General features: G+C 46.2%; 1 protein-coding gene across 1 annotated transcript; it reads right to left on the bottom strand.

Moving 5' to 3' along the window:
- Positions 1 to 259: 259 nt before the first annotated feature.
- LOC139387781 (epithelial splicing regulatory protein 1-like) lies at positions 260 to 18,094 on the bottom strand. Its single transcript, XM_071134022.1, has 15 exons — positions 17,752 to 18,094; positions 17,304 to 17,432; positions 16,294 to 16,410; positions 15,490 to 15,601; positions 14,643 to 14,804; positions 14,490 to 14,544; positions 14,247 to 14,357; positions 14,005 to 14,137; positions 12,521 to 12,883; positions 7,768 to 7,992; positions 7,309 to 7,576; positions 4,464 to 4,641; positions 3,078 to 3,204; positions 2,167 to 2,256; positions 260 to 617 (listed from the first exon to the last, which is right to left on the bottom strand). Exons 1-15 carry the CDS (start codon positions 17,881 to 17,883, stop codon positions 489 to 491), a joined length of 2,331 nt encoding a protein of 776 aa, XP_070990123.1. The 5' UTR covers positions 17,884 to 18,094; the 3' UTR covers positions 260 to 488.
- Positions 18,095 to 18,888: the final 794 nt, after the last annotated feature.

Genomic DNA, 18,888 nt, shown 5'->3' with positions numbered 1-18,888 from the left:
ACGCAGCTCTACTTCTAACAGACGTCTCCTGAAGTGGTTGTAACATCTAAGAACGTCTCTCTAGAAAGCTTTTTTAAAATACTATGTGCAATATAAGACAGAGCTGCTGTTTGGCTGAGGCAAAGCTCTGATATAAAATACATTTCTGCTCTCATGCATATACACTGTATATACCACAAAACTCAGACGGGGAACACACATCAGAGCTGGAGGCCAGGACATTCCCCCACATGTCCTTTGGGGGGGGGGGGGGGGGGGGGTGCATGCGCGCATATGTGTGATATTGTGGTGGAGTGTCAAACTTTCGGCACAGTTTAATATAGAGAGCCATGTCTTATATTTAAAAAAAAAAAGGAAATATAACCACTTTTCACTGTGGCCCTCCAGATCTGGGTGAAACCCCAATGTGGCCCTTGGGGTAAAATGAGTTTGACACCCCTGGTATAGTGTGTGGGTAGTGAGTGTCAGTGTGTGGATCTTTGAGCCTTCTACAGCATGTTTAGGTCCAGGTAGTGCCCTCCCTGCTTGGTCAGGAGAGGGGGGAAGGGCATCAGAGCATCACCGCTGCTGGACTGACCAATCATACTGCTCAGTACAGGCAATGCCTCCATAGGACTCTACAGAGAGAGGGAGAGAGGGTGAGGAAGATAAAGAGAGGAAGTGAAAAGAGAGAGGCAGGGAGAGAGGCAGGGAGAGAGGCAGGGAGAGAGGGTGAGGAAGATAGAGAGAGGAAGTGAAAAGAGAGGCAGGGAGAGAGGCAGGGAGAGAGGGTGAGGAAGATAGAGAGAGGAAGTGAAAAGAGAGAGGCAGGGAGAGAGGCAGGGAGAGAGGGTGAGGAAGATAAAGAGAGGAAGCGAAAAGAGAGAGGCAGGGAGAGAGGCAGGGAGAGAGGGTGAGGAAGCGAAAAGAGAGAGGCAGGGAGAGAGGCAGGGAGAGAGGGTGAGGAAGATAAAGAGAGGAAGCGAAAAGAGAGAGGCAGGGAGAGAGGCAGGGAGAGAGGGTGAGGAAGATAAAAAGAGGAAGTGAAAAGAGAGAGGCAGGGAGAGAGGGTGAGGAAGATAAAGAGAGGAAGCGAAAAGAGAGAGGCAGGGAGAGAGGCAGGGAGAGAGGGTGAGGAAGATAGAGAGAGGAAGTGAAAAGAGAGAGGCAGGGAGAGAGGCAGGGAGAGAGGGTGAGGAAGATAAAGAGAGGAAGTGAAAAGAGAGAAAACGTCAGTACAAGGAAAGGAGTCTATGTGGTTTGAAGGTTTCCTTGTCCCAGCACCAGAGGATTCCATCACCTAGTCCACCACCTCCCCACCTGACACTAGTACAGCAGTGATAACACTATCTAGCACACTACAGCGCCCCAGGGAGGAAACGGGAACACACCTTGGAAGGGCTGAGTCAGACAGCACCAGGTAGAAATTGACCATATAGAACAGGTACGGACGGTTCTAGGTTCCACCAGAGAATGTGGTTAGAGCGTTGGGCCAGTAACCAAAATGGTTGCTAGGTCGAATCCCCGAGCTGACAAGGTAAAAATCTGTCGTTCTGCCCCTGAACAAGGTGGTTAACCCACTGTTCCTTGGCCATCATTGTAAATAAGAATTTGTTCTTAACTGACTTACCTAGTTAAATTAAATAAACATCTGATCCTATATCTGAGGATAGGATTTGATGTGTGGGATAATCTGATCCTTGGGTTTGTGGCTTAATCTGATCTGCACTGTAAAAATATAGATGTCAAGAAGGAAATCAGCTGGAATAGGATTGTGATTTTTCTAAACAGATATGTTGTTTAACAAACTCACAATCCTATTGCAGCTGGTTGCCACAGATCTAGGATCAGGTTACCCCCCCCACACACACACAATCCAAATGTGAACCATCAGGGGGTAGAAGACATCTGATCCTGGACCAGTGGTTGAGGGGGGAACATCTACTCTGTGTCCCGATCAACACAACCTTCTCTGGTGGAAACATCATCTTTTTTTACAGTGTGGTTTGGGGCATTGCAATCCCCCCTAGCTAGACTCTACCCCGTGACCCCCTAGTAACCCGGAATCTCAAACCACACCCACAACCACGTCGTCCTGGAGATGAAGGAAAGGAGAAACACGCCCCATGACCCTGTCAGCCAATCCTTACCTTCCGCCTGCCTAGGACACACCCCTTAAAAACACACCCACTCTTTGGGCTGCGTGAGCAGGGTCCGGGAGGGATCGTGATCGTGCATGTTAGCATGAGCGTGCACAAGGCCATCCTCAGTAGCGTACTATAGTGTTGAGGGGGACAGAGACACAGGGGACTGAGACAGAGACAGACTGGGCTGGGCTGTGTGTTCAGAAGAGTCAGCCTTTACAAGATGATTACTGCTGATTTATCTACAGTATATAGTATCACATCAACTTCCAAACTAGTGTTCATTAGCACAGGCTGAACTCACTGGCTATTTCCTAGTGTATCAGTGAGGAGCAGCCTCTTGTAAATCAAGTCTATGCAGGCAGTGGAGATCCACCCAACAGAATGCCTGTGGGTGTTTGTGAGGGAGGGAACAGAACAGGGAGGGTAGACCTGACTAACTTGTTTGATAGCCTCCAGGCAAACACAGTGGCTACCTGACAGTATAGTACACTCCTCCATTAGCAGATTTGAATACTTGCTTTGGATCGACCGTGAGACATGAGAGGACACGGCAACACATACTATACCGGTCACATTGCACACACACACACTTTCTCTAACACACATGAACGTACACACAGTCTTGTATATCTAACCGTGTGGGGACACACAATTCAGTCTCATTCACAATCCTATTGTTCCTAACCCCTAAACCTATCCTATCCTAACCTTAACGCCAAAACCTAACCCATAACCCTAAAACTAACCCTAGCCCCTAAACCTAAACCTAATTCTAACCCTAAAACTAATTCCAACCTTAACCATAAACCTAGAAATAGTGTTTCACCTTGTGGTGACTAACAACATGTTTGTGTACTATTCTTGTGGGGACTTCTCTTCCCCACAAGTATAGTTAAACACGTCCAAGTGCGCGCGCACACACACACACACACACACACACACACTGTTTACCTGGTATCCCGGAATGGTGTTGAGCAGTTCTTTATAGGCAAGGCCATGCATACGGACCACTCCCCCAGGGGAGGGCAGAGGGGTGGGGGAGGGGTAGTAACCTATAGTGTTGGGAGAACCTGGGGGACTGGGGAGGGGGAGGGGGAGAAGAGGGGAGGAGAGAGAGAGGGTGAGAAGAGAGGAGAGAGAGAGTGAGAAGAGGGGAGAGAGAGGAGGAGAGAGAGGGTGAGGAGAGACAGGGAGAAGAGAGTGCGAAGAGAGGAGAGAGAGAGGGAGAAGAGAGGAGAGAGAGGGAGAAGAGAGTGAGAAGAGAGGAGAGAGAGGGAGAAGCGAGTGCGAGGAGAGAGAGGGAGAAGAGAGGAGAGAGAGGGAGAAGAGAGGAGAGAGAGAGGGAGAGGAGAGAGAGAGAGGGAGAAGAGAGGAGAGAGAGAGGGAGAAGAGAGAGAGAGGGAGAAGAGAGGAGAGAGAGAGAGAGAGAGAGAGAGGGAGAGAGAGAGAGGGAGAAGAGAGGAGAGAGAGAGAGAGAGGGAGAAGAGAGGAGAGAGAGGGAGGGAGAAGAGAGGAGAGAGAGAGAGGGAGAAGAGAGGAGAGAGAGCGAGAGAGGGAGAAGAGAGGAGAGAGAGAGGGAGAAGAGAGGAGAGAGAGAGGGAGAGAGAGAGAGAGAGAGAGGGAGAAGAGAGGAGAGAGAGAGAGAGGGAGAAGAGAGAAGAGAGAGAGGGAGAAGAGAGGAGAGAGAGAGAGGGAGAAGAGGAGAGAGGGAGAAGAGAGGAGAGAGAGAGAGGGAGAAGAGAGGAGAGAGAGAGAGGGAGAAGAGAGGAGAGAGAGAGGGAGAAGAGAGGAGAGAGAGAGAGGGAGAAGAGGAGAGAGGGAGAAGAGAGGAGAGAGAGAGAGGGAGAAGAGAGGAGAGAGAGAGGGAGGGAGAAGAGAGGAAAATCAAGTGAAAATGTGTTTTCACTTGTAGTTTCATGTTATCACATATTGCTTTACATGTTATCACATATTGCTTTACATGTTGTCACATTAACTTCATATAAGATCACATGAAAACGTGCTTTTGGAAAACGTCACGTGTTCACATGTGAACTCCATGTGGTTTTTCCGTCAGGGATATCACATCCAAATGAACTTCAATGCTGAGGGGGAGGGGAGGAGGAGGGGGGAGGAGAGAAAGGTCATTGTGGTCTTAGTGCTGTTTGCTCTTCCTTCTGATACCACACTACTGTTCAGTCATTAACTACCCTTGTGTATGTCCCCTCCCTCCCAGCCCCCAAGCCACTTACAGTATATGACTGGATGGTTAATGGGGCTAACAGTTCTTATCTGGGGCACTGACATCATTAACTACCCTCGTGTATGTCCTTCCCCACAACCCGTAATAGTCCTTACCTGGGATAGTATGCAGTGTAGTTCATGTAGAGCTGAGTGCTAGCTGGGTAGTAGGCGTGTCCAGGTCCTAGGGGGCGGGGACTCAGCAGCACCTGCCCAATGGGAGGGAAGAGGCCGGCAGCCTCAGCCGGCATGATGGAAGGGATGGGTGGGAAGGAGTAGGAGGGAGGAGACAGACCTGGGGAGGGGGGATTGGGGGTGGGGGGGTAGTTAGACAACACGCCAAGGCAAGGACACGGAAAGGACACATGCCCAACACGGCACACAGAGAACTACAGATCCCCTGGTCCCCTCTAAAGATGGCTGCTGTAAGCAGACTACAGTGTGCTTCCCAGTCGTCTACAATGGCAATGTGACATGGTCCGGTCGTAGTTTATTTCTAGGAGAGGCTTCTGCAACAACGACCCTCCTCAATGAACACCTTTAGTTTCTACAGACGTGTGTTTGGGCTTGACTCCTGACCCCACTAATGACCTCACTATTATATCACCATGACTGTTTTACATTTGAGTCATTTAGCAGATGCTCTCATCCAGAGAGTTGAGTGCACACATTTCCATACTGGTCCCCGGTCGGAATCAAAACCCACAACCCTGGAATTGCAAGTGCCATGCTCTACCAACTGAGCTACACGGGACTACACACCAGAGCTCAATGACTAGACACCACCATCACTACACACCAGAGCTCAATGACTAGACATCTCCATCACTACACACCAGAGCTCAATGACTAGACACCACCATCACTACACACCAGAGCTCAATGACTAGACATCTCCATCACTACACACCAGAGCTCAATGACTAGACATCCCCATCACTACACACCAGAGCTCAATGACTAGACATATCCATCACTACACACCAGAGCTCAATGACTAGACATCTCCATCACTACACACCAGAGCTCAATGACTAGACACCACCATCACTACACACCAGAGCTCAATGACTAGACACCACCATCACTACACACCAGAGCTCAATGACTAGACACCACCATCACTACACACCAGAGCTCAATGACTAGACATCACCATCACTACACACCAGAGCTCAATTACTAGACACCACCATCACTACACACCAGAGCTCAATGACTAGACACCACCATCACTACACACCAGAGCTCAATGACTAGACACCACCATCACTACACACCAGAGCTCAATGACTAGACATCACCATCACTACACACCAGAGCTCAATGACTAGACACCACCATCACTACACACCAGAGCTCAATGACTAGACATCTCCATCACTACACACCAGAGCTCAATGACTAGACACCACCATCACTACACACCAGAGCTCAATGACTAGACATCTCCATCACTACACACCAGAGCTCAATGACTAGACATCCCCATCACTACACACCAGAGCTCAATGACTAGACATATCCATCACTACACACCAGAGCTCAATGACTAGACATCTCCATCACTACACACCAGAGCTCAATGACTAGACATCTCCATCACTACACACCAGAGCTCAATGACTAGACACCACCATCACTACACACCAGAGTTCAATGACTAGACACCACCATCACTACACACCAGAGCTCAATGACTAGACACCACCATCACTACACACCAGAGCTCAATGACTAGACATCACCATCACTACACACCAGAGCTCAATGACTAGACACCACCATCACTACACACCAGAGCTCAATGACTAGACATCTCCATCACTACACACCAGAGCTCAATGACTAGACACCACCATCACTACACACCAGAGCTCAATGACTAGACACCACCATCACTACACACCAGAGCTCAATGACTAGACACCACCATCACTACACACCAGAGCTCAATGACTAGACATCACCATCACTACACACCAGAGCTCAATGACTAGACACCACCATCAATACACACCAGAGCTCAATGACTAGACATCTCCATCACTACACACCAGAGCTCAATGACTAGACACCACCATCACTACACACCAGCGCTTAATGACTAGACACCACCATCACTACACACCAGAGCTCAATGACTAGACACCACCATCACTATACACCAGAGCTCAATGACTAGACATCTCCATCACTACACACCAGAGCTCAATGACTAGACATCTCCATCACTACACACCAGAGCTCAATGACTAGACACCACCATCACTACACACCAGAGCTCAATGACTAGACACCACCATCACTACACACCAGAGCTCAATGACTAGACATCACCATCACTACACACCAGAGCTCAATGACTAGACACCACCATCACTACACACCAGTGCTCAGCTCCACCCACCTCTCCCACAGCCCAAATGATTGGACACACCCCGACTTGAAGACTCAAGCCCAATCCTAAATCAATCCTGAGTCCCTACCTTCAAGTCACTTTTGTAATATTGCTTGCACACCTATCCAATACTTCCAGTACATTGGGATCCATTTGGAATTGGGAAAGAGGCCTCACACATGCCAAGCACACATAAACCATTGGAACACACTGTTTTTAATCAGAGTGTGTGAAGAAGATGTTTTCATTGAACAGTCAGAGAACTACAGATTTCTCCCTGCATGCAAATTCACCAAAATCACACAGAATTTTCCCAAACCACAAGGGGTAACACACACAAACACTCACACACACACTCACACCCCAGGTTCCTACCCCTCTGGTCAGGTCAGACGCTCCTACCCTCCCAGAGTTCTAGATCAGAGAGAACCCAGACAGAAAAGAAGACAGGGGGCAAGATTTAACCTCTGACCTCTATCCCCTCACCCTTTCCTGCCCCCTGGTCTGTGGCAGCCCACCTACCCTGCGGTCCCGAAGCGCCCAGCTCCCAGCAGCACTTACGTCTGGACTTACATGGCGGCGGGCTGAGCCCTGTCCCACTCCTGGTCCGGGTGTGTGTGTGAATGTGTGTGTGTGAGAGGGAGCCTCCCATCAACACCAGACCCATCTCTTCAGCGCTACAGGGGAACACCTCCACATAGCGGCTGTTAACCCCTCGCTTGCCAGCCTGGCCCGGACCAGACATCACCTGCTTGTGGACCCGCTGGGAGGCAGAGAAAGCCCGCTCCGCTGAACGCATCTGGATGAAACAGTCCCCTGACGGACGACCCTATGGAGATACACACACAAAGCAGGGTAACTTTAATATCAGTATGCATAGTGTGTGTGTGTGTGTGTGTGTGTGTGTGTGTGTGTGTGTGTGTGTGTGTGTGTGTGTGTGTGTGTGTGTGTGTGTGTGTGTGTGTGTGTGTGTGTGTGTGTGTGTGTGTGTGTGCGTGGGCAGGCTTATATAGTGTGTACCTGTTGGTTGACCACCATGTGTACTCCGTGTGGTCTGATGTCGTGTGTGTATTCTCCTAGGAAGGCCAGTATGTCCTCTATGGTTGCGGTGTAGGGCAGCCCCCTCAGCCTGAGGCAGTCCCTCACACCACCAGGAGAGGGCAACAGAGACACAGAGGGCAACATTGACACCAGGGGGGCTGGAGCCACGGGGATCAGAGGGGCTGACGTGTACCTGTTCAACACCTACACACACAGAGAGAGTTATACGGTTAGATGGTTATAAGTGCTGGTTCAGCAAAAACATACACACATAAACAAGCATATTCTCTCTGGAGTTCCTGGTTTTAATCTGGCAGGGGTATTCCGATTAAGTGTGTGTAGATGTGTGTGTGTCTGTATTGAAAAGGTGTGTGTGTGTGTTTGTGTGTTGACAGTAGAGATCTGGCTGGTTGCCAACAGGATATCACAATGTTTACCGTCCTGGAGAAAAACTGTAACCCAGCCCCCTCAGGGTCACTCACTACCACTGAACTCTGACCTCTTGACCTCTCACCTTCAGACATCTAAAACCACTAGAACATATAAACCTGTACTGTGTAGGAGTCTGAAACCACTAGAACATTTAAACCTGTACTGTGTAGGAGTCTAAAACCACTAGAACATTTAAACCTGTACTGTGTAGGAGTCTGAAACCACTAGAACATTTAAACCTGTACTGTGTAGGAGTCCAAAACCACTAGAACATATAAACCTGTACTCCTGTCTCAGCCTCCAGTATTTATGCTGCAGTAGTTTATGTGTCGGGGGGCTAGGGTTTGTTATATCTGGAGTACTTCTCCTGTCCTATCCGGTGTCCTGTGTGAATTTAAGTATGCTCTCTCTAATTCTCTCTTTCTCTCTTTCTTTCTCTCTCTCGGAGGACCTGAGCCTTAGGACCATGCCTCAGGACTACCTGACATGATGACTCCTTGTTGTCCCCAGTCCACCTGGCCGTGCTGCTGCTCCAGTTTCAACTGTTCTGCCTGTGATTATTATTATTTGACCATGCTGGTCATTTATGAACATTTGAACATCTTGGCCATGTTCTGTTATAATCTCCACCCGGCACAGCCAGAAGAGGACTGGCCACCCCACATAGCCTGGTTCCTCTCTAGGTTTCTTCCTAGGTTTTGGCCTTTCTAGGGAGTTTTTCCTAGCCACCATGCTTCTACACCTGCATTGCTTGCTGTTTGGGGTTTTAGGCTGGGTTTCTGTACAGCACTTTGAGATATCAGCTGATGTACGAAGGGCTATATAAATATATTTGATTTGATTTGTACTGTGTAGGAGTCTAAAACCACTAGAACATATAAACCTGTACTGTGTAGGAGTCTGAAACCACTATAACATATAAACCTGTACTGTGTAGGAGTCTGAAACCACTAGAACATTTAAACCTGTACTGTGTAGGAGTCTGAAACCACTAGAACATATAAACCTGTACTGTGTAGGAGTCTAAAACCACTAGAACATTTAAACCTGTACTGTGTAGGAGTCTGAAACCACTAGAACATATAAATCTGTACTGTGTAGGAGTCTAAAACCACTAGAACATATAAACCTGTACTGTGTAGGAGTCTGAAACCACTAGAACATTTAAACCTGTACTGTGTAGGAGTCTAAAACCACTATAACATATAAACCTGTACTGTGTAGGAGTCTGAAACCACTAGAACATTTAAACCTGTACTGTGTAGGAGTCTGAAACTACTAGAACATATAAACCTGTACTGTGTAGGAGTCTAAAACCACTAGAACATATAAACCTGTACTGTGTAGGAGTCTAAAACCACTAGAACATATAAACCTGTACTGTGTAGGAGTCTAAAACCACTAGAACATATAAACCTGTACTGTGTAGGAGTCTAAAACCACTAGAACATTTAAACCTGTATTGTGTAGGAGTCTGAAACCACTAGAACATTTAAACCTGTACTGTGTAGGAGTCTGAAACCACTAGAACATATAAACCTGTACTGTGTAGGAGTCTGAAACCACTAGAACATTTAAACCTGTACTGTGTAGGAGTCTAAAACCACTAGAACATTTAAACCTGTACTGTGTAGGAGTCTAAAACCACTAGAACATTTAAACCTGTACTGTGTAGGAGTCTGAAACCACAATAACATATAAACCTGTACTGTGTAGGAGTCTAAAACCACTATAACATATAAACCTGTACTGTGTAGGAGTCTGAAACCACTAGAACATATAAACCTGTACTGTGTAGGAGTCTGAAACCACTAGAACATATAAACCTGTACTGTGTAGGAGTCTGAAACCACTAGAACATTTAAACCTGTACTGTGTAGGAGTCTAAGTGCATGGGAATGTTACTACACTGAGAGCTGAAACACCTGCTTCAATGAATAGGGTTATTAAGAGTATGAGAGGTGAGGTGAGGTGAGGTGAGGTGTGTGTGTGTGTGTGTGTGTGTGTGTGTGTGTGTGTGTGTGTGTGTGTGTGTGTGTGTGTGTGTGTGTGTGTGTGTGTGTGTGTGTGTGTGTGTGTGTGTGTGTGTGTGTGTGTGTGTGTGTGTGTGTGTGTGTTTTAGGAGGGTAATCTTTCACAGACCAGAGCATTTAAGTGTTTACTCAACAAACCTCCCATTAACCAGAACGCCAGGCGATGAGGAGGATAGCAAACACACACACGCACACACATGCACGCACAGACACACACGCACACAGACACACACAGCCAGACACACACGCAGCCACAGACACACACACAGCCACAAACACACACAGACTCACAGACACCCACACACAGACACACACACACACACTCGCTCATCCAGTTGTTAATTAGAGTAAATGCCAGTGTTCTATTGAAGCTCTGTGTCACACCCTTAAACCTTTAAATCTTCTGCTTAGGTTTCCTACAGAAACCCCCACCAGGACTATACCAACACACACACACACACACATGCACGCACACTCCCTCCCTCTCTCTTTCTACCTGTTGCACCTTAGCAGACAGACAAACACACCCTTCCCCCAAAACACAGACATACCTGTCGCACCTTAACAGTCAGACAAACCCTCCCCCTCTTCATACCTGTCGCACCTTAACAGACAGACAAACCCTCCCCCTCTTCATACCTGTTGCACCTTAACAGACAGACAAACCCTCCCCCTCTTCATACCTGTTACACCTTAACAGACAGACAAACCCTCCCCCTCTTCATACCTGTCGCACCTTAACAGACAGACAAACCCTCCCCCTCTTCATACCTGTTACACCTTAACAGACAGACAAACCCTCCCCCTCTTCATACCTGTTGTACCTTAACAGACAGACAAACCCTCCCCCTCTTCATACCTGTTGCACCTTAACAGACAGACAAACCCTCCCCCTCTTCATACCTGTTACACCTTAACAGACAGACAAACCCTCCCCCTCTTCATACCTGTTACACCTTAACAGACAGACAAACCCTCCCCCTCTTCATACCTGTTACACCTTAACAGACAGACAAACCCTCCCCCTCTTCATACCTGTCGCACCTTAACAGACAGACAAACCCTCCCCCTCTTCATACCTGTTGCACCTTAACAGACAGACAAACCCTCCCCCTCTTCATACCTGTTACACCTTAACAGACAGACAAACCCTCCCCCTCTTCATACCTGTTACACCTTAACAGACAGACAAACCCTCCCCCTCTTCATACCTGTTACACCTTAACAGACAGACAAACCCTCCCCCTCTTCATACCTGTTACACCTTAACAGACAGACAAACCCTCCCCCTCTTCATACCTGTTACACCTTAACAGACAGACAAACCCTCCCCCTCTTCATACCTGTTACACCTTAACAGACAGACAAACCCTCCCCCTCTTCATACCTGTTACACCTTAACAGACAGACAAACCCTCCCCCTCTTCATACCTGTTACACCTTAACAGACAGACAAACCCTCCCCCTCTTCATACCTGTTACACCTTAACAGACAGACAAACCCTCCCCCTCTTCATACCTGTCGCACCTTAACAGACAGACAAACCCTCCCTCTCTTCATACCTGTTACACCTTAACAGACAGACAAACCCTCCCCCTCTTCATACCTGTTGTACCTTAACAGACAGACAAACCCTCCCCCTCTTCATACCTGTTGTACCTTAACAGACAGACAAACCCTCCCCCTCTTCATACCTGTTGTACCTTAACAGACAGACAAACCCTCCCCCTCTTCATACCTGTTACACCTTAACAGACAGACAAACCCTCCCCCTCTTCATACCTGTTACACCTTAACAGACAGACAAACCCTCCCCCTCTTCATACCTGTTACACCTTAACAGACAGACAAACCCTCCCCCTCTTCATACCTGTCGCACCTTAACAGACAGACAAACCCTCCCTCTCTTCATACCTGTTACACCTTAACAGACAGACAAACCCTCCCCCAATTCATACCTGTTACACCTTAACAGACAGACAAACCCTCCCCCTCTTCATACCTGTTGTACCTTAACAGACAGACAAACCCTCCCCCTCTTCATACCTGTTACACCTTAACAGACAGACAAACCCTCCCCCTCTTCATACCTGTTACACCTTAACAGACAGACAAACCCTCCCCCTCTTCATACCTGTTACACCTTAACAGACAGACAAACCCTCCCCCTCTTCATACCTGTTACACCTTAACAGACAGACAAACCCTCCCCCTCTTCATACCTGTTACACCTTAACAGACAGACAAACCCTCCCCCTCTTCATACCTGTTGCACCTCAGCGGCGGTGCTCTTGAACAGCTCAATGTATCTCTTTCCCAGGATGTCTTTGTGCTTCCTGAGAGCGCACTGAGCATGCTCCTCACTGGCGAATAGGACAAAGGCGTCGCCTGTCGGCCTTCCATCAGGGAAACGCACAAATAGGATGCCATCCTTGTCACCACTGACAGGACACGCCTCTTTAGGCCCCTCCCCCTGGGAGAAGAAGGCCAGCACCTGGTCAGGTGTGGCGGTGAAGGGAAGACCTCTCATCCTGACAATCACCTGGTCCTCGCGAGACAGAAACAACGCCACCTCACTGGAGGTACCGCCTGCTATCTTAAGGAAGTCCTCTCCTGTTGCCTTGTACACCTGCAGCAGAAAAGACATGGCATTAACTCCTGCTCTTTGTGCTCCAGCTGTTATTTACAGGTTATGTTTACTTATATACTGGTGTTGTTAGTATCTGAGCCACACCATAGATAGAGTTAGTAAAAGGTTGATAACAGGTTATTAACAGGTCACCTCTATGTATCGTTGGTTAGGGTTAGGGTTAGTAAAAGGTTGATAATAGGTTATTAACAGGTCACCTCTATGTATCGTTGGTTAGTGGTAGGGTTAGTAAAAGGTTGATAATAGGTTGTTAACAGGTCACCTCTATGTATCGTTGGTTAGTGGTAGGGTTAGTAAAAGGTTGATAATAGGTTATTAACAGGTCACCTCTATGTATCGTTGGTTAGTGGTAGGGTTAGTAAAAGGTTGATAACAGGTTATTAACAGGTCACCTCTATGTACCGTTGGTTAGGGTTAGGGTTAGTAAAAGGTTGATTCTAGGTTATTAACAGGTTACCTCTATGTACCGTTGGTTAGGATTAGTAAAAGGTTGATTATAGGTTATTAACAGGTTACCTCTATGTACCGTTGGTTAGGATTAGTAAAAGGTTGATAATAGGTTATTAACAGGTTACCTCTATGTACCGTTGGTTAGGGTTAGTAATAGGTTATTAACAGGTTACCTCTATGTACTGTTGGTTAGGGTTCTTGTCAGTAATAGGTTATTAACAGGTCACCTCTATGTACCGTTGCTTAGGGTTAGTAATAGGTTGATAATAGGTTATTAACAGGTTACCTCTGTGTACAGTTGGTTAGGGTTAGTAATAGGTTATTAACAGGTTACCTCTATGTACCGTTGGTTAGGGTTAGTAATAGGTTATTAACAGGTTATGTCTATGTACCATTGGTTAGGGTTAGGGTTAGTAATAGGTTATTAACAGATGACCTCTATGTATTGATGGTTAGGGTTAGTAATAGGTTATTAACAGGTTATGTCTATGTACCATTGGTTAGGGTTAGTAATAGGTTATTAACAGATTACCTCTATGTATCGATGGTTAGGGTTAGTAATAGGTTGATAATATGTTATTAACAGATGACCTCTATGTATCGATGGTTAGGGTTAGTAATAGGTTGATAATAGGTTATTAACAGATGACCTCTATGTATCTGTTGCCCATGTGGTGTTTGTGTCTCTGCAGGGCCATGTCTCTGTGCTCTTCACTGATGAAGCGGACCATAGCCTCTCCGTTCCTCCGACCCTGGGCGTTCAGACACAACGCAGCACCACCTCTGGACAACACACAGCATTACAGCTATTAAAACAGTTTCAATACACTACACACCATCATAACAGCAATGAGTCAAACACAACACACCACTAGACACTGAACACACATACTTGGCCATGTTGAGTCCTCTGAAGAAGCGAGCGATGTCCTGGTCAGATGACTGCCACGGCAACCCCCTCGCTCTGATCACTGTGTTGTCACACACACGCTCCATCTTACTGCTACACACACAGACACACACACACCAGTTAGCATCAAATCACTCACCTGCTCCATCCAACTATGTAAGAACACCAATGAATAGTATCATATCATCTACCTTACTGCTAATCTATTTTAACGAGTCTAATTACCAAGTGCCACTTTCAAACTTCTCAGTGACTCTCTCTGGGTTTGAGAATGTGTGACCTACAACAAACAGAAGACCAGAGCAGAAGTCAAAGATAAGCAACAACGACAACATTGTGAGAAAAGTCAGAGTTTGTGTAAGTTAGTGTGTCACTCACATAAGGGTTCCAATAGCAGGGCTAGAACGATGTTGGCCATGGTCTGGACCTGCAGTGCTGCTGTGACCGGTGACAACATGGCCGTCGGATCCAACACAGCCGTTGGATCCAGTACGGTCGGCGGCTCCAATATGGCTACTGGCTCCACAGTTACACTGAGAGCTGAGGAAACCGTGGTCAAGGAGAAAACTACAGGAGAGGAGCAAGCATGGTGTGTGTGCATGTGTGTGTGTGTTAGTCCTGCTTCCTGGTAGGTGTGTAGGGCTGGTCCTGTTGGCTCAACACACAGCATGTTCCTCTTGGAGCTACAGTGAGACACGTCAATTGTGTCTCTATTTGCATTTCAAAACCTCTAGTCCCACAGCCAACACCCTAAGGCCTGCAGACACCTCCCCCATGGGAGTGTGTCAGTATCACACACACTTTAGTGCTCTCTCTCTCTCACAACCACGCACACGTGTTAGCGAGCACACACACACACACACACACCCACATGCACTGACGGCATGAAGCTACACTACAGAAGCAGGGTTCATGCAAAGCTGTAAAATGAACCAAGTGTCATTGCTGTGAGTGTCTTTGCTGTGAGTGTCATTGCTGTGAGTGTAATTGCTGTGAGTCACTTTGCTGTGAGTGTCTTTGCTGTGAGTGTCTTTGCTGTGAGTGTCTTTGCTGTGAGTGTCTTTGCTGTGAGTGTCATTGCTGTGAGTGTCATTGCTGTGAGTGTCTTTGCTGTGAGTGTCTTTGCTGTGAGTGTCATTGCTGTGAGTGTCTTTGCTGTGAGTGTCATTGCTGTGAGTGTCTTTGCTGGGAGTGTCTTTGCTGTGTCTCTCAGTTGTAAGGATACATTCTGCCATGTACTGCACCTCCAGGCTCTTGGTGTCTGCAGAGGGGAAGTGCTTCCTGAACTCTTTCCTCAGGTCAAAAAAGGAGTTGAAACATTCTGGCAGTGCCAGGTTCTGCCGAGGAAGACAACTGCAGACATTACAAACTGGGCACAGACGTCAATTCAACGTCTATTCCAAGTTGGTTCAACGTAATTCTATTGAAATGATGTGGAAACAACGTTGATTCAACCAGTGTGTGCCCAGTGGGTAAAGTCACATACATTAACCCAGGGGAACTGAATGTGGCATGTGCTTGGATCACCAGAGTTTGAGTCTTGCACGGACCAAATAAACTGTAGTATGTTCCTTTAAAAACGTTCTGACCATATTGTTATTGATTGAACAGTAGAGAGGAGGAAGAGAATTTGTGCAGCCTACCATTGACAGCTGTTAGGTGTTGGGTCGTATCAGGAGCTACGCTGTCTGTTTACTACCCTCATTTACATATTTACTCATGTCAATAAAGTTAGGTTCCCCATGGGTCTGTACATCATACTAGATGTGAGGGGGGGGGGGGGAACTCAAGATGTAATAGGAAAACGGTGTGTGTGTGTGTGTGTGTGTGTGTGTGTGTGTGTGCGTGTGCGCGTTCATGTTCAAACAAAGCCAAGACAATATGTCAAGACAACCTCCCATTTCAACATCATGTAGAGCAGGATCTTGACAAAAGAGCTGACATAACACATTTCTTTCTGGTTCTGTGAACACCATACGCTTCTGCTGGAGGTAATTGTGCTCCCCGCCCTGCCAGCCTGTACCCTTACCTTGCCCGCAGCTTCGGGGTGGAGAACCTGGCGAATGTGGAGCTGCCCGTCCGTACACACACACACTGACGTGCCCGCGCCCAAGCTGTTCACCTCATTGGTCAATCTCAGATGGAACTATTCATAACATAGGAAGAGAACAGCTACAATGTAAACTCTTTAAATCAAGATCAGATAATACATCTGTAATAAACAATTACAGAACAACTCACTGGTAATATTGAAAATCCACTAACATTTTATTGGTTAAAAGTGTGATCATTATTCTGGTGATGATGAATAACAATGCAGCCATTTATAATCTCATTATTCAGCAAGCGCCATAACGTTGACCACAGTACACAATTTCATCCAATGAGTTATAACTGTTTCCTACTGACTAATAAACAACCTATTAATGCTGTTTATAGACTATTTAAACTGAGTCTACCTTAATGGAAAGTATTACCATGAAGACAAAATATTTACAAAAACATCCAAATATAGGCTTACAAATTACTGCTTGTGATAAAGTCCCATTTAAATGGCTTGTTGTTACTTTCAAGTGGCTGGAAACGATTTGTGAGGTGATGTCATCGATGTTTGTGTGAGTATGTCTATCTATTGTCTTTTGTCTATGTATGGTTTATATTTTTGGTTTCAGAGAACAAGCACTTTAATTGCTGCTAGTTGTATAAGCCTCATTATGCAAATTGGGTGGTCATTGCATTACTAAGCTCTAAAGATCCACACCTCCTCATCACTCAATGGACTTTTACAACTATCCCTCAGGCTGTCAAGTGAAATGCCATCAAATCTATAGGGATCGAAAACGATGATTCATTATTAGCCAATTATAATTAGATATCCCAGGATCAAGGCCTAAATAAACAATCAATTGTTATAAAACTCCAATCAATGCATTGGTGCCCCTGATTTCAAGTGAAGGAGGAATGGATGGTAAAGCAGAATATGATAAGTTCAAAAATGTATTTCATAAAAAATCACGAGACAACAGATACCGTCTGTACCTGGTTTATCGCGTGCTCCAAGCCTGTGACTGTAGAGACAGACTCCTCGCTGTCCTCTCTCTCCCCCAGACAATCTTCTGTAAGGTCCGAGTGCTCAGGCCTTATTAACACCTCATTCACCTTTCCCAACTGGACCAGAGAGAAAACACACACACTTCTGTACATTTAAAATAACAATGTGTACACTTAAAAAACACACTTTAATATGCATAATGGAGTAGCCGATTTATGGCACACTTATGATCAGTTTTGTCATTAGACCTCATAAACAGAAGAAAGGTAGTGTATTTTAAACCAAATAGGGCACATTGACGCAGAGAGCAATCTGGTTATGTTGAATGAATATTTTGTCTTTCTATAGATTACCTCATCTAGCTCCTCCTGAAAAAATAATAATAGTCATTATCCTATTATCTTGATAAAGAAAGGAAAATATTTTAAAGATGACCTTTTTGTTCTTCAAGTCCACGAGCTGCCACACCAACTGCTCGAGCTCCGTCTCGTCCGAACCCAAGAGGTCTCCGCTCGCCCCAGATGTGGTCGTGAACAACACCGCCAGGTAGTCTACCTGAGCCGTCATTTTCAGGATAAATACAAAAAGAAACTACTCTAATTACACCCAAAGTAATAGAAAATAACCTATAGCTACACCCCCAGAACAGTATAGAACCCAAAGAATCCAGCCACCCACACCCAGACACCTATGCGCAAAGGTGTGCTCAGCAACTCCAGATATTTTTAGTGGCTTCTTGATTGCTTGATAATCTATGCAAAATCTCCGGCACACCTCATCGCAGTGTAATGGCTGAATGTTCCCTTTTTGTGATGCACCTACCTGTGTGCGCTGCGGACCACGTGACCCAGGTAGCTACCTGCATGGGGCGTATTCATTACGCCTATTCCGTTGCATAGCGCTTCTTAAACGGAAGCAAACGGGACGAAACGGAGAAGGGCCTACCTGCATTTGTCCAATAGAAACTCTTGTTTCCCCTGTTTGGTTCCGTTTGGTTCTTCACCTGTTAACGGTGTCCGTAATGAATATACCCCCTCTCTTCTGAGTGCTGTCCTCATTGGTGCTTTCAAACAGGGACGTGGCACGGCATCGCGACAAACCCATCGGCCCGACCTGAACAACATACATGAGAAGAACAACAATCTCATATACTAGCCTACAAACTGATCATTGCCTAGTTTTTATCTCTATTCATGAGTAGACGAGTGCATAGGCTATTTCCAAATGCTACAATTGGCATATAGGCTGCAGTGGGAAATGTTACTGAAAACAATGTAATGTAACATAATGTTGTTTTATGCATTTCTGCTACTGCTGAGAAAATATTGAGATCAGCCAATCGTGGCAAATCAGTGAAATCATTACAATCAAGTTTATAAGGCCTTTTTACAAATAAACACTGGTGAAAAATATGTAGATCCATTGTTTTCATTTAGGCTATTGTAAAACACATATATCAAATAGTCAAAGTCAGGCTACTGCCTGTTTTATTACGGCATCTTTAATAACTTATTATGAGAGTGCCATTGGCAGAAGCCTGAATAACGTTGGATGAACTCTCCAATATGCACC

This window comes from Oncorhynchus clarkii, chromosome 3 (genome assembly GCF_045791955.1).
Source record: "Oncorhynchus clarkii lewisi isolate Uvic-CL-2024 chromosome 3, UVic_Ocla_1.0, whole genome shotgun sequence".
Classification (NCBI taxonomy): domain Eukaryota; kingdom Metazoa; phylum Chordata; class Actinopteri; order Salmoniformes; family Salmonidae; genus Oncorhynchus; species Oncorhynchus clarkii.
This window is presented reverse-complemented; position numbering and strand designations above follow the sequence as displayed.

Bases quoted from the DNA above. Each gene is read 5' to 3' on its own strand.
- LOC139387781 (XM_071134022.1), bottom strand. From the start codon at position 17,883: ATGACGGCTCAGGTAGACTACCTGGCGGTGTTGTTCACGACCACATCT. The intron at 15,602-16,293 runs GTAAGGGTACAG...CTTCCTCGGCAG, and splicing joins ACCCCGAAGCTGCGGGCAAG to AACCTGGCACTGCCAGAATG. The intron at 7,993-12,520 runs GTATGAAGAGGG...CTGTGTGTGTAG, and splicing joins CCGCCGCTGAGGTGCAACAG to GTGTTGAACAGGTACACGTC.